The sequence below is a fragment of the Engraulis encrasicolus genome, chromosome 10 (assembly GCF_034702125.1).
Source record: "Engraulis encrasicolus isolate BLACKSEA-1 chromosome 10, IST_EnEncr_1.0, whole genome shotgun sequence".
NCBI classification, from domain to species: Eukaryota; Metazoa; Chordata; class Actinopteri; order Clupeiformes; family Engraulidae; genus Engraulis; species Engraulis encrasicolus.
This window is the reverse complement of record NC_085866.1, coordinates 41,559,143-41,574,142: the sequence shown is the minus strand read 5'-3', so window position 1 is coordinate 41,574,142 and position 15,000 is coordinate 41,559,143. Positions and strand designations below refer to the sequence as shown.

General features: G+C 45.6%; 1 protein-coding gene across 2 annotated transcripts in view; it reads left to right on the top strand.

The window, feature by feature from the left end:
• Positions 1–15,000, top strand: part of mtor (mechanistic target of rapamycin kinase) — a 167,099-nt gene that overhangs the window by 19,510 nt on the left and 132,589 nt on the right. For both annotated transcript variants that reach the window (XM_063208916.1, XM_063208915.1), the window contains exons 19-23: positions 2,502–2,752; positions 4,020–4,106; positions 6,164–6,331; positions 12,216–12,328; positions 14,656–14,818. In XM_063208916.1, coding sequence (XP_063064986.1) covers positions 2,502–2,752; positions 4,020–4,106; positions 6,164–6,331; positions 12,216–12,328; positions 14,656–14,818 — 782 coding nt within the window. The remainder of the gene's footprint in view (positions 1–2,501; positions 2,753–4,019; positions 4,107–6,163; positions 6,332–12,215; positions 12,329–14,655; positions 14,819–15,000) is intronic.

The following is a 15,000-nucleotide window of genomic DNA, read 5'->3' as shown; positions in this document are numbered from 1 at the left end:
CAGGGTGACGCCATCTCCCCTGCCTGTTACTTCCACCCCCCACACCCCACTACTGCCACTGCCACTGCCACCACTCAAGCCAGTTAAGTTTACTGCGTCAGGAAGTGGGGGTTCTCTCAAGACCGCAAGGACCCTCCCGTGTTATGGCAGATTATGGGGCACACAAATAGCAAGGACAGGGGCCCCCATGTGACTGTGTACACCAGAGGGCCACAGCTCACGTGGAGCCCCAACTGTGTGCCAGCCAGGGCCTCTGTGTTTATTGCTAGCCTGCCTTACAACCTCTGTGGAGATGAGGGAAGAAGCTTGTAATAGGTTGAACAAGGCATTTGGGAATTCGATTTGTTGCCCTCCATGAGCCATCATGAGTGTCTGTAGTACAAAGAAGAGACGATTTTGCTTTCAACCAGTAGTGCATTAATCTCTGTAATTGTGCCAGAGTGTGCTAACCAGCAAAAAGAAAATGCACTAACCATATTTGAATTTGTGTACACATTTGTTGTTGTCTGGGTATCTGCCTTACAACCTTTCTGGGGGTAAGGGGAAGGCAGAGGATTTAAAGCCACAGTAAAAAAAAAGAAAATTCCGAGCTTTAAATGATGCCTCCAAAGTCATTTTAGTGCTCCATCATCTTGTAACAGGGTGAAAGGCGCTTGTGAATTCCACTTGCTGACCTCCGTGGACTAAAGCTGCACTAACTGAGTTTGGAAGAGAGAAATGTCTCTCTACAGTGTCAACCAGACAATACTGCTTTAATCGTTACAATTGTGCCTCGGTGTGCGCCAGGAAAAACAAAATACACCAACATCTTTTGACATGGTGAAGCTGTGTGCATGTTTTGTTGGTTCCTCCTGGATGTCTGTATTTACTCACAAAACATTTGGCTGACTTATGTGATACTAGCAAATTACTCATGCACTCAGATTTATCAAATTTATTACAATACAGTATGTGTGAACTCTATGTGAGTGCAGGTATTTATGTTCATTCCCATGTTTAGGAGTGTTGTTAGTACAGTATGAGCCAGTGGTGTCAAGCTACCTGCATGCATGCATCCATTACCTCTTCCCTGGCTGCCTCCTATCCTATCCTATCTCATGTGACCGCATTTTATGACACACTTGGAAAACCCATACCATTGAACGGAATACGACTTCCCCTCTAAAGAGACAGGCGGGGGGGGAAGGATGAGAAAAAGGCCTGACTTAAAATGGATCGCCTACCCTGATTAGAACTGATTGCATGGCCATGACGTATTCCACCCAGCGGGGGGATTTGACCAAGAAAGCCCAGCAACCTGCCACAGACGGAGCGACCCGGAGAAATATGCAGTGGAGCTCTCTTGGACAGGATGGAACACGACTGTAGTATTCTGTTGGGAGGGGGGATCAACAAATCACGAGAGGGTTCAACGAGATCACTGGCGATGAGACTCGGCACAAACCTGTGGGATTGAAGGCCAGCTGTTGTGGCTGTCTTTCTGTCTGCCGCGCTACAGTAAGATCATAAAAAAGAGGGAAAGACGCAGTGGGGCGAGGTAGGGAGGACGTTGGGAGCGTTTCACCGTCAGCAGGTTTACGAGAGGCCTGTTGCCTGCAGCTGACTCCATCACCACACTGGGGACCGTGAAAGACGAGACGACTGGCCAGACATCAGGGCCTGCACTCTTCTGCCTTACTTCCTTCTCTTCCTGCCCTCCTTCCTTCCCACCGTTCTTTTTTCCCTCTTGATTCTCATCCCTTATCCCATAATCTCTCTCTATCCCTCGCTCCCTCCCTCTGTTATCCTTTCAGTGTCTTTTCTCTTTGGCCTGACATGTGCACGCACGTGACTCTATAGGACACTGTGTCGATCGGTTGGAAACTGTGATGATTTTTGGAGCGCTTGCATGGAATATAGGTCCGATGACCTTGTTTTTCCTGCCCTCCCCTCTTCCAGCTTTTTTTCTCTTGCCCCCCTTCCTTTCTCTCCTCTTTCCACCTTTCTTTCCCTCTTTACCTCATGTATGCCTATCCTCTTGGTCTTGGTCTCATAGTCTCATGCTGTCTCTCCTCCTCTCCTTCTTTCTTCTCTTTCTTTGCCAGCCCTTTGATTATCTCTCTAAACCTGTGTACTGTACTGTCAGAGATGATTATGAGGCCGTGCAACTTTATCGCCCTGTGAAACGAAACCACATGAAATGAAGAAAACCCACAAAATCAGTAGGCCCGGCATCAATCCTCAAGGCTGCACAAGATTCGTTTAACCCCAGGTCACATTTGTACTTTGTGTTCTGCCAGTTCTTCTCCCTCAGCCACAATTGCCACTGTCTTGATTTGGACGGAGGACGGAGATCATACCACCTTATTTTGTGGTGTAATTAGAGAGTCGATGCTCTCAGCCTCATCGCTGTCTTTCCGTCAGACTTATGTAATGATCTTGTGTGTGTGTGTGTGTGTGTGTGTGTGTGTGTGTGTGTGTGTGTGTGTGTGTGCGTGCGTGTGTTTGGCATGTGCCTGCAGCTGATTACAGTACAAGTGAGATGCTGGTGAACATGGGCAACCTCCCGCTGGACGAGTTCTACCCGGCGGTGGCCATCGTGACTCTGATGCGCATCCTGCGCGACCCCTCGCTGTCCAACCACCACACCATGGTGGTGCAGGCCGTCACCTTCATCTTCAAGTCGCTGGGGCTCAAGTGCGTGCAGTTCCTGCCGCAGGTCATGCCCACCTTCCTCAACGTCATCCGCGTCTGTGACGCCAGCATACGAGAGGTAACGCATCCTTTGTCTTTGAAAATCCCTCCAGTGGTTACAACACTGCCAGTCTTTCTTTTCCCCCCAAGTGGATGTATGAGTTGAACACATGTCCACCATAGACAGTGCTACAAACAGACATACATGCACAAGAGAATACATTGATTGTGCCGAAGCTGTTGGTTTTTTTTAAACATTTTTACGTACGAGTGTTGCATGTAATGCAGTGACTCTTTTAAATCCAAGACAAATCCCCCCTTGGGACAATAAAGTACCCTCCACTCTACTTGACACTTCTACTAATAATGTTTACAGTAAAACTTCCATGACTTCAAGTCCTGTGAATTATCCCCTTTCACTGCCCCTACATACAGCCAGTGACGTAATGGTGGATAAACCATGTTTACACACCTTCAACTTTCATAGCACTATTAACTCACTGTTGAATGATGTCAACGATATGGGTTTCCCGCTTTTTACTTCCTTTTACCTACCTTTTGTTTGCAGCACATCTTTCGGTGCAATGAATACACACACAGATGTGTTTGACATTTACATTACACACACAGACCTGTCTGACATATTTATGTACACCAGCAGACATGTTGGATGTATTAATTCTGTAGACTGTACACTCTCTACAGACCAGAAAGGCTCAATCATCCCTGTGCTGAACCCATATAAAACACTTTTCATCCCTTGTGCTAGCTTCTCTCAAAATATGGTACTAAGACCGATGTTTTCCTGAAGTTATAATGCAAGCTGTTATGGAAATATTGAATTGATTATATTGATCCCTGAGCTTTCACCAAATTCAACCGCATGAAATTCAACTGAAACCGGAGTCAAATAAAATTAAGTTGTGTCAGTAAGTTTGTTGAGACCTCTTGTCTGGCAACATGGTAACTGAACCAGCCAGTCATGATGGTTTTAGCACCCTGCCACAGTTTTCTGTTTGGGTTTGTTACGCTTCATATGTGTAAGCATAGGAAAGACCCTTGGTTTGTATTGATGTGGACAGCATACACCAAGCCCCTAGAGCCCTGCACTTGGCCCTGTTACGTATATATTTATGAAATGTGAAAGCTATGAACCCAGGACTGTGAAATCAGAATCATAGTCTTCCACTATTCCATTAGCTTGAAGTGAAGGGCCTTTTCTCCTGTTTTCGTTTCATGGAACGGGGGTTGAGCTTGAAGAATGATGTTTCAGTCACACCTGTTTTTTTGTCTCCTATCTCACTTTCTCTTGACTTGTGTTTCTGAACCCTCCTTCCCTCCTACAGTTCCTGTTCCAGCAGATGGGAATGGTGGTGTGCTTCGTCAAGATCCACATCCGGCCGTATATGGACGATATCTTCACCCTCATCAGAGTGAGTTGAAGTGTCTTGCACCATTCTGCCCTTGTCTCCCTCCCGCCCTCTGAGTCTTACCATTCACATTACATTACAGTGCAGTACATTACATTACATTGCACTTAGCTGACGCATTTGTCCAAAGCTGCTTGTTTAAGTTATTGCAGGTCATTGTTTCCTGTCCCTGGAGCGTTAGGGGCCTTTCTTAAGTGCAGTTCGGGCATGGATGATGGTGTCGGGATACATATTCCTCTTACTCCATTCGAACCTGCGACCATCTGATCCAAATACCACCTGCCTAACAACTCGGCTACACCTGCCCCAGACTCTCCTGCCCCCGCCCTTTGTGCCGTCTTCTTCTGTCCCCTTTTTTCTTGCCCTAAATTTCTGCACCAGCTGTGTCTCGGGCGCTTCAAGAAATAGTGAACTCATCACCACGGTGCAGCAGAGCATCGATCAGCTGTGCCATAAATATTTTTGCTCTAGTATGCATGATGGCGTATGAAACGTTAGCGTGTCTCTCACCCACAATGGTCCTCTGTCAACATCTGTTCGAAGGACGTGGGTTTGGGTTTGTTTTTTTTTATTCTCCTCACAACGACACAAAGAGATCCTTTTTCTCCCTCCCTCCCCCGCCTTCTGCCCCCTCCCCCTCCCCCTTCATCCGCCAGACTAGTGTAAGGAATAGCCATTGAGGACTGTTTGTTTAAATGCCACTATACGCTAATAAGGGTTCACAGGGCAACAGGATCGGGAGTGGGGGAGATGGAGGGGATGGTGGGGGGGAGATGGGCTGGATGGTTTCACTTCGGGGCTCGCGGGCACACAGGATCGACACCCCATCGAGCCCTTTACGCTCGTCACTTTGGTCGCAGGCTAGCAGGCACGCAGGAACGGGGCCCACGTTTATGAGGTGACACAGTCACTTTTTCCACATGTGGTCACCCTCTAACTGCGACCAGACCCTGCCTGCGCGCCATAGCCGCATAGCACACAGCGCAGCCGAGCAGAGCAGACTGAATACGTCCCCAAGGCTGAGAGTCCCTCCAAGTGCGGTGTCAGGTAGATGGACGCTAATCCCCCCCCCCCTTCCGTGTCTGGCTGCTGCTGCTGGTCGGCAGGCCTGTAAAGCCACTTAACTGTCCAGGGCCGGGGCCCCTCAAGCGCTGTGGCTGTGTAGTGTAGTGCTGTTGCACCACAGAGGCCCCTCAACACACACAAACACACACACACACACACACACACACACACACACACACACACACACACACACACACACACACACACACACACACACACACACACACACACACACACACACACACAGAACAGAAGCGTGTGTGCCCTCACATACACACTGCACACACACAGAACTGTACAATGTGACCCAGTTCTGGGAAGACTCCACCTGGCTCCCCATTGATCACTTTCAGTTGTGCAGGATGAGGTAGCGCTCAGTGCTCATGGTCACGGGACTCTTTGGCTGTACTTTGACCTCCCCCTATTTTTTTCAATAATGAAAACGAGAAGAAAACCTGGGGCTCTCGCTTCAGCCATCCAAGACTCGAATGTGGGTCAAAGCCTATACCGTCGTTAATTTCAGAAAAACACTTTTTTCCCCCCGAGCCGATCTGTGGTTGAATGGGGGTATTGTTTTGCTGTCTGTTTGTTTTTTCTGTCTCTATGTATATATTAGCCACCTAAAAAGTTGTAGACAGAATTGGATCAAGTTTTCAGGACAGCTTCCCAATGACCCCTAAACAACCTCGTGAAATGTTAGGAAAATGAGGTCAAAGTCACCAAGAAAAGTTGGGTTTCATATTGCCTTTTTTTTCAGAAGTCTTCTTGCACACCTTCTTTGGTCAGGTGCATTGGAGAAGATGTTCAGCATAATCAGAGCTCTCACTGTCCTCATATACAAAGTTTCAAATGCGACATTTCAGTCTAATGATCTTCATGGAATGCTTTTATTTGTGAACTCCTCACATGTAGGAGACATACAAGAGTCGAGGTTGATCTATTAATTATTAAGGTATGACGTATTAATGTGCCTGTCTTCACCCCCACCTCAACAGGAGTACTGGACACCCAACAACCCCATGCAGAACACCATCATCCTTCTGATAGAGCAGATTGTGGTGGCCTTGGGAGGCGAGTTCAAGCTCTACCTGCCCCAGCTCATCCCACACATGCTGCGCGTCTTCATGCATGACAACAGCACGGGCCGAAGCGTCACCATCAAGGTGAGTGTCAGACTCCTTGCCACAGTGTAACACCACTAGTGTTTTCTCCAGGATTTGTTTGAAGGTGTGGGTGGAGCGAAACCAGGTTTTAAATAGGTTTTAATGGAATAAGTGAATAAAGCAACTCTTAAGCTACGTGCACATACGTCGCTACTAGTTACTCACTCAGCGAATTAAGTCAATAGAATGTCAATTTGTTCCAGCGAGACGAGCAGGCGAGTAGGCCAGTACTGTACAAGCAATGCGATGTGGGCGGATCCCGAGTTGAAAATATTTTAACTTCGAGCGAGGCGAGTAAACAAGTAACCAATTGGAATGCAGCTGGAGTTCGGTACTTCTCGGCTGTACATTGGCAGTTAAAGCCGCGGAAACTTTCAGCGAACGTTCCATGAGAGGGTGGCAAGTAGGCGAGCAAGCAAGAAGCTAGTAAATAGCAGCGATGTGTGTGTACGTAGCTTTAAGTCTGAAGCCCAAACAAAGAGCAGAGTAGATATGTATAGGGGTGGTTGACGTTTAAGGGCGTAACGCAATTTAAAAAAAAAGTTATTCCTGAAAAAATTGATGAAAAAAAAGAAAAAAATAAAGCACTTAGTGGTCCGTGAAATTTCGCCTAATTTTTGCCATTTTTGGGAAAATGTGTCCTCTATCAACACATTGCATAGGCATGTCACACCGCAGGAAAATGAAGTCACACCACAGGAAATTCACTGCATTATGGCCATTTTAATTCTTTGTGTACATGACTGACATTTGAGGTCATGCTAACTTGATAATGATATTGTGTTCAATCTTAATATGTGTTTTCATTTATAAAAAACTTTTTTTTCCTTCTATAAGAGCGGTCACACCACAGGACACCATAAAATGAACCTAAGCATTGCGTGACAGAAACATTGCAATATGAAGACATATTAAGAGGTTAATAGTCACCTTAAACTTCCACAGCACTCTCCAATAACTGAGGTACTGACTGGTTAGGAGCCAGTCTTTAAGACCCTTGTAGTTGGCCTTGCAGCTGCCCGTTCACAAACATTGACATACATGTCACCCCGCAGGACGCAATTTGTGTTACGAAATTGAACTTGTAGTTAATATTACTGTCTTTAGTTTTTTCCCATTCACATATCTTAATATAAAGTTTATATTTATGCAATCATGGCAAATGCTTCATACATTATCCAAAATGTTGTTGGTTAATTTATATATATATTATATTCCAGGTTTCATTAATGTTACAGTCACACCGCAGGATATTTGACATATAAACCTTTACATAAATCTTATCCTCTCATCTAAGACTAATGCGAAACATAATGTACCACATCTTCTTTCATTGACATTTGTTTTTTAAAGGAAAAATAACAGTTTTGTAGGTTTTTAACCAGTGTTACGAAAAAACAAGGCGTCACGTCAACCACCCATATACGTATATAGCCGAATACTTAGACCTTGAACATTCTGAAAGTATGGGGGCCGCGGTGGCCTACCGCAAATATGTAAATGAAAATGTAAATAGTGTTATCTCTTTTCTTCAGACTGACACCTGTGTATGCATTTGCATATTTTGTTTGTATGTGTTGATATTCTGTGTCAGTTTATTCATGACACCCAATGTAAATGCAAATACGAACCCCACCAAAATCACTTTCCTGGACAGTGTTTTGTTATTTGTGGCTAGACCGAAAAGGAATTGTCTTATGGATGCAATCTAGATGGTCCGGCAATCGGGCCCAGAATCTGATAGAAACTCTGTAACAGCAAAGTGCCGTGAGCAAGACAGATGTTTTGCCACGGTCCAGCGAGCCCATGTGTCCAATCTCGCAGGCAATGCAGACCATCAGGCCTGAAGACTTGCTATTATGCGCTCCTCCCACACACACACACACACACACACACACACACACACACACACACACACACACACACACACACACACACACACACACACACACACACACACACACACACACACACACACACACACACACACACACACACACCAGTTATTTGGGTCATTGCACAACTGTTTACCTGGAACCGGTTCTGTGTCTGTCCCATCCCATGCATTGGAGAAGCACATGGAATCGTTGAGGCATTTCGGGTTTGGATCTGATACAGCAGCAGATGCACTTGACAGTGCCCAGTGTTTCATCCCTGATCAGAAGAGAGAGTTACACTCATCTTCCAGTCAGTGGGTCAGGAGCTGACCTCCTCCCTGTGGGACCACGCTGTCCATCCCAGGAATATTTTGTTCACAAATGCTCTCGCTGTTTCCCGTCAGCGCAAGGATTACAAAATGAAAATGCATATTCAAGAGATAATGGTATTTTTTCCCAAAAATTATTTAGTGGCCTAAGAGAGAATGCAACTGCTGTTCATTACCCTTTTTTGTGCTTGCAGATATGTGTGTGTGTGGGTGTGTTGCATGTGTGAGACCTTCTCTCTACGTGTGGTGTGCTTCCTCCAAAAAGCAGTATACTAACAGCCAGGTCCATTACCTCATTCCCAACCTTATTATTCCTCCCCCGCAAGTTCTTTTTCCCGGGTAGACCGTCACTACGTACATTAAACAGACGAGGCCTAGTGCGCAGCACTTGACAGGATAAACGCAGCATGCTGTGTTACCTGTAAATGCAGTATTTAGGTCACAGTAGCCCACTTTTTTACTTAACGACCTTCATGTTGAGCAAACATGGCCCGTGGAAGGTCAACCCAACTAGGTTATTCATCCTCTGATTATTAGCAGCTGAAGGTTCAGAAGCACTTGGAGGTGCAGTGTATTTTTGCCCCGACCTCCTCTGGTAAAGGCCAGCTATGGTTCATACTAAAATGGTGCTGGTAAATTTCTTTAGAATTGAGACCATTATGACGCAAGAATGGAGTTGGCGGTAAAGCCTTGCAGAGCAAGTATCGGAAATTTCAATTCCAGTGGGTGGACCAGGGCCGAATTTTCCATAAGGGCCAGTGCCCAGGGGCACCAACCATTTTTGACCAGTGAGGGCGCACCACAAGACACACACTTAAAAATGTTGTTCATAAAGGAGGCACCAGTTAGGTATAGTGCCGAGGGGCACGAAATTGGCTTAATACGGTCCTGATGGGTCTGAGATTGGGCTGCACAATATATCGAAAATGTATCGATATCGCGATATCACGACTTGCGATACACGTATAGTTAGTTATATCGTGATACCTACTTATTCATTTTTAATAATAGCCAATTTGGTGAAAAAGTTAAACAAAGGTTTTAAAAAGGTTGACATTTTAAGTTGATGGCGTATATTAGCCATATTTTTTTTCCGAATAAAAATAATGTTGGAAATAAAACATTGCTCTCCGTTGTTTCATGATGAAGTGTAGAATGGCAAGTAGAGAGGGGAAAATATATGTTTATATTAAATATCGCGAGTAATAAGCTTATCGATATCGCGATATTCAGTCATGTCATCGTGTATTGCATATTTTTCTAGTGTCGTGCAGCCCTAGTCTGAGAGACCACTGGTTGCCATTTTCATGGCTGCCCCAATTTCTTGTTTGATAGTTTGAGTGGGTTGAGAGGTTGAATTTCCATTTTGTGTATGGTGTGCTGTCATGTCTGTGATCACTCCGGTCAATGGGAATGACTATCACTCATATGTCGGTGCTCCACTTCAAATGTCAACTTCATCCCATTATCTTCAATCATATTGTAACATAAGAACCTACTGTAACTAAGGAATCAAGCATGTGCAACATGCGTACAGGTATTTATTAACAGAGCAATGGTGCTATTTCTTAGCAAAACTGTAACATCCAGTTGCATAAGAATTGGGCTACAGGCCTCATCCTTCACCTCGGCGTTTTGAGGTTCCTCACCAAGTGATGAACCCAAAAGTTGCTTAGTTGAAAAGTCAATGATCTCACTGCCTGACCACCCCCCAACCCCGTGCCCCCCATTGCCATGCAAATGCTCTGTAGAAACGAAACCAGGTGAGTGTACTGGTGCGCATCACAGCAGCGTTGCTTTCGCGACCAGTTCAGGACCCTGGATACCAACCCCCTCAAACCAAACAAAAGAAAGTCAAACCATTTCTGTTTCCTCTCAAAGGAAGTCTTTTGACAACTCAAAAAAGTTGCAATGCTGTTTGAAACCTCACCCGAAAACACATGTGTTTCCCTCTCAGCGTCCCGCAAGACCACCAAATGCCAAGTGTATGCAAACATTTGTTGTTCCCAACAACACAAAACCCAAACTGTCCAAAGTCTCCTCGGGGGCACCAGAGCCGCCGTCACACTGCGCTGCATTTAGCGTGAATATCGCAGCCCTGGGACTGTGTTTCAATCCACCTGGGGACCCCTCTGGGTACATCTCGCTCTCGATCAATGACGGCGTTTGTGTGTTGTCCGTGTGTGTGTGTGGAATGACTGAGCGGCTTTCCTTCCCACCCACTGGGGAAGGGCGACTGGTCTGACAGACAGGAGATGTGCTTACGTTAACTAAGCACCAGAAACCACATGTGCTCTGCTCCATGCCCTCAGGAATTCCTCCTCCTTCTCCTCACCGATACTTTGTAGTCTAAAAGCAGTGACCTCTCACATCTTCCCCTCGCTACCCTCTTTGATATTTTTTTATCTGTGTTTTTTTCCCCCTTCCCTCTCTCTCTCTTTTCTACGATGCCCAAATAAACGTTCATTTCACGGTAGTATTCCTCGAAGCGTAGATTAGGATGTCTTGTGGCTCTTGGAGAAAAAATAACAATATTACGTTTTTTGGAGGTAGTAGGTGCCAGGTTGTGGTTTTTGGGGGAAAAGGAGTGAGATCTCGCTTTGCACTTCAAAGTCAGAGCGGGAATAAAGGAGTCTCTGCGCGCTCCTCAATCACTTTCCGCTAAAGTGGAGAAGTGACGCTCGGAGGGTCCAGATAAAATATCAGCCGCTTGCACAAGACGACGACGCAACTGCACCGCACCGCAGGCTAATCGAGCAGACTCGGTACAATTGCTCAACTCCTCTCTGCTCTCGGCATCTCATATTATCAGGGAACGAGAGGGCAAAACACACCAGGCTTTTATCTCTGCGTGCCGATAGTCTGAGTAGTCACGGGTGCCCTGCTCTCACATCTGGATAAACCATGAGGGGCGGCGGGCGGTCTGGACACTGGCCAGTGCGTCAGCAGTCGTTTAGGGGGGAAGGCCGTAGCAAAGTTGCGGTCTGTGCTGCCTGCGCAACCGCACCGACCAGCCAACTTTAACGGTTTAACCATTTTATATATTATATTATATGTTTATTTAAAAATATAAGTGTTTCCTGTCTATGCTTTCAGTGTGAGTGCACCACTTCTGTTAAAATGATGAACCTCTAATTAGGGATCTCACAATCATGTCTCATTATTTTGCTCTTCATTTGCACACTGTGTGAGCATATCCAAAGCTGTATATTTGCAGTAAGTCTCTGTCGCTTCATTTATTTAAACTCAGACGTTACCATAATTAAGCATTTATTGGGCTGTCTTGAAAGAGAAGATGCTTAAGTCCTGCCAGATCCTCTGACTTCTATATACAGTATGACCCCTAAGCGACCTTGTTCCCTCAGACTGTAACATCATCCAGCAGGAATACACTTCAGTAATTTAGTTAAAATTTTGTTACTAATTACATAGTACACCAAACCTTAACTGTGTTAACAAATCTACATACTGTATGTGGATTGCTGCTACGTATATGTTGGCACCGGGAAAAAATCTCTCCGCTTTTTTTTTTACTGAGAAACACCGGGATAATACGTTTAAGTAGAACCGAGACAGAGAGGGTTTAGCAGCCCACAACTCTCCTGGTCACCGGGCAACATAATAATCTTCACTGACTTCCTGTCTGTCTTCCTGTCTGTCTTCCTTTCTTGTCTGTAGCTCCTAAATGCCATCCAGCTCTTTGGTGCCAACCTGGACGACTACCTCCATCTGCTGCTGCCACCCATAGTCAAGCTGTTCGACGCACCGGATGTTCCCTTACAGGCCCGCAAGTATGTGTGCTTCCAAGGATCTTCCCAAGACTCCTTCCTAGTCCACGTTTTATGTCTGGTCTCTGAGGGCTTCTCCAATGAGGAGACCATTGTTTTTGTTTGGTTGAATATTTCCTCTGTTGCTCAGTTCAGGGGGCCTGGACCTTTGGTCAGCTGTTGTTCAGTGGGAAGATCACAAGAGCAGCATTGTGTCCTTGTCAATGTTAAAGGTGATGATACTCTTGGCAACTTTTTGAGCAACACTTTTGTGCAACTATTATTGCTAAAACATTTTTATCGGAAGAACTTGGATGAACTTCAAATTTTCCCAATCATTTTATCTGTAAATTAGGAAACAATCTTGTCTTTTCCCAGCAATATGACTCTAAAATTGGCCCTGTGTATCTTCACCTTTAGTGCCGTATGCCGATGAGTGACAAGACACAGTATGTGTGCCAGTAGAAACATCAGCAAGCCGTCACTCACTCACCCACCCACCCGAGTGAATCGTTTTGTGTACATGAAATTAAATTTTTATGAGTGCCCTTTCACTTTTTTCCCTCACTCCATTTCACTTAATAATAGCAGTAAAAAAAAAAAAAAGCAACCGCCACAGTCTCATGGCTTAATGGAGTGTAGCGTTTGCTCTCATAGACAGCAGTGTGTCATGCCAATCAACACACAGAGGCAGCACAGCTGTGCTGTGGCTCTGCAGTCTGCCAGGCAGAATAGAAGCAGGCCTGCACTGCTCTTAGAGTCTTCCAACAAGCGTTGGCTCACTGGCTTGCCTTTGGGGTCGATGATGATGATGATGAGCGATACCGTGTGGTGTTTGATCACACTGCAGCGGCGTCTCTGCACAGTGTGGCATTGGAGCTGGCGAGTGCGCGGGAAATCGATCGAGGTGACGATTGACAGGAGACAGGCCCTCATCTGACGCCTCCCCCTTCTCCACCGACCCTCTCCTACCTCCTCCTTGTCTCTTCTCCACCTTCCTTCTCCACTCTCTCTGTCTCTCTGTTTGTCTGTCACTCTGGCTCTATCTCTCTCCTCCTCTTTCTCCTCTTCCTCATCCCCCGTCTTCTTGCTCCTTGTATTCCTCCTCATTCTCCTCCTCTTCTTTCTCTCACTTCTTACTCTCTCACCACCTTCTGCCTCCTTCTCATTCCTTCTCAGCCTCTTTCTCTCTCTCCCTCTCTTTCTCTCTCTATCTCTCTCTCTCTCTCTCTCTCTCTCTCTCTCTCTCTCTCTCTCTCTCTCTCTCTCTCTCTCTCTCTCTCTCTCTCTCTCTCTCTCTCTCTCTCTCTCTGTTCATCCTTTCTCCTCTTCATCACCCCTTTATCGTCTTTATCTTATTCCTCCTCATTCTCCTTATCGTCGCCCTCTCTTCTCTCACCTACTCCTCCTGATCCTCCTCTTCCATCTTCTCCTCCTCCTCCTCTGTGATGGTGAGAGAGGGAGGTTGGGAGCGAGCGTCAGGCCTGATTGTGTGTCTAATGTGCGGAGCAGACTCCCGCTGGCTCCTCATCCGTCGTCTCCAATGTATTGTACCCTACTCTCTCCACAAAAACACTCAGCGCAGGCAGGAGTCTGGTTTGATCTCGTAGAGTATATTTTTCTTTTCATTCTTTTTTCCACTTATAACGGCAGATGTGCTAAATCTATCTGCAAGGGGACAGAAAAACACTCTGAAATAAAACACTTTCTGAAGACAACGCATCTCAAAAGGCAGACGCTGACTTGACACTGGTCGTGGTTATCACTGTCAGTCATCGAAGCCCCATGAATATGCGGGACTGCCTTTGCGCTGAAAGCCACCTGCTTGTACAAGTCTTTTCCACATGGGTTCAACTGCTTGCACATCAGTAGTTGTTTTCGTTTCAGGGCAATTTTCACTGCGGTCGGTGTGACTTTTTATTAAGTAGGGTTTTATTTGTCCATGAAAAACAGTTTTATTGTGTTGGCACTAGTTTGCCACAGCCCATCATGTGGGTGTGATAGTGAGGGAATATTTCAGTAGTGCTATGTGGAAAACAGGACTGAAATGAGAGTTTGATCTTTTCAAATCTATTTCCCAACCCTATTTCGTTTGTTTATATTTTATTTGGTTACGTTTTGTTTATATATTTCCTTGTTTTTGAACATATTTGTCCTAATGTTATAAGGAGAGACTTACACAAAGTCTTGACTTGTGCAAGTGTAAAGAAGACATTTTGACACATTTTGTCTTGTTCAAATCCAAATAATAATCAAAATTAAATGAATCTATTGAAGCTTTGATTGCGGAATCTGCTTTTCTATGCCATATTTAAATGTTTTTGTTGACATACCACCTTCTTGCTCTGCAGGGTTGCCTTGGAAACCTTGGACAGACTGACCGAGTCCCTGGACTTCACAGACTACGCCTCGCGCATCATCCACCCCATAGTGCGCACCCTGGACAACACCCCAGAGCTGCGCCCCACAGCCATGGACACCCTGTCCTCATTGGTCTTCCAGCTCGGGAAGAAGGTAAACTGTCATGAATGACCCCGCTTCACCACCACACACACAGACAGACCCATCAAACAATTGGGCCTCAGTATCAAATGTCCATGGCAATGTATTATTTTAGAAACAGAGGCACATAAGGCCTGAATGATCTGAAAGAGAGATGGGACAGTGAACTACATTTAAAAGTGTGCTAGTAGGTA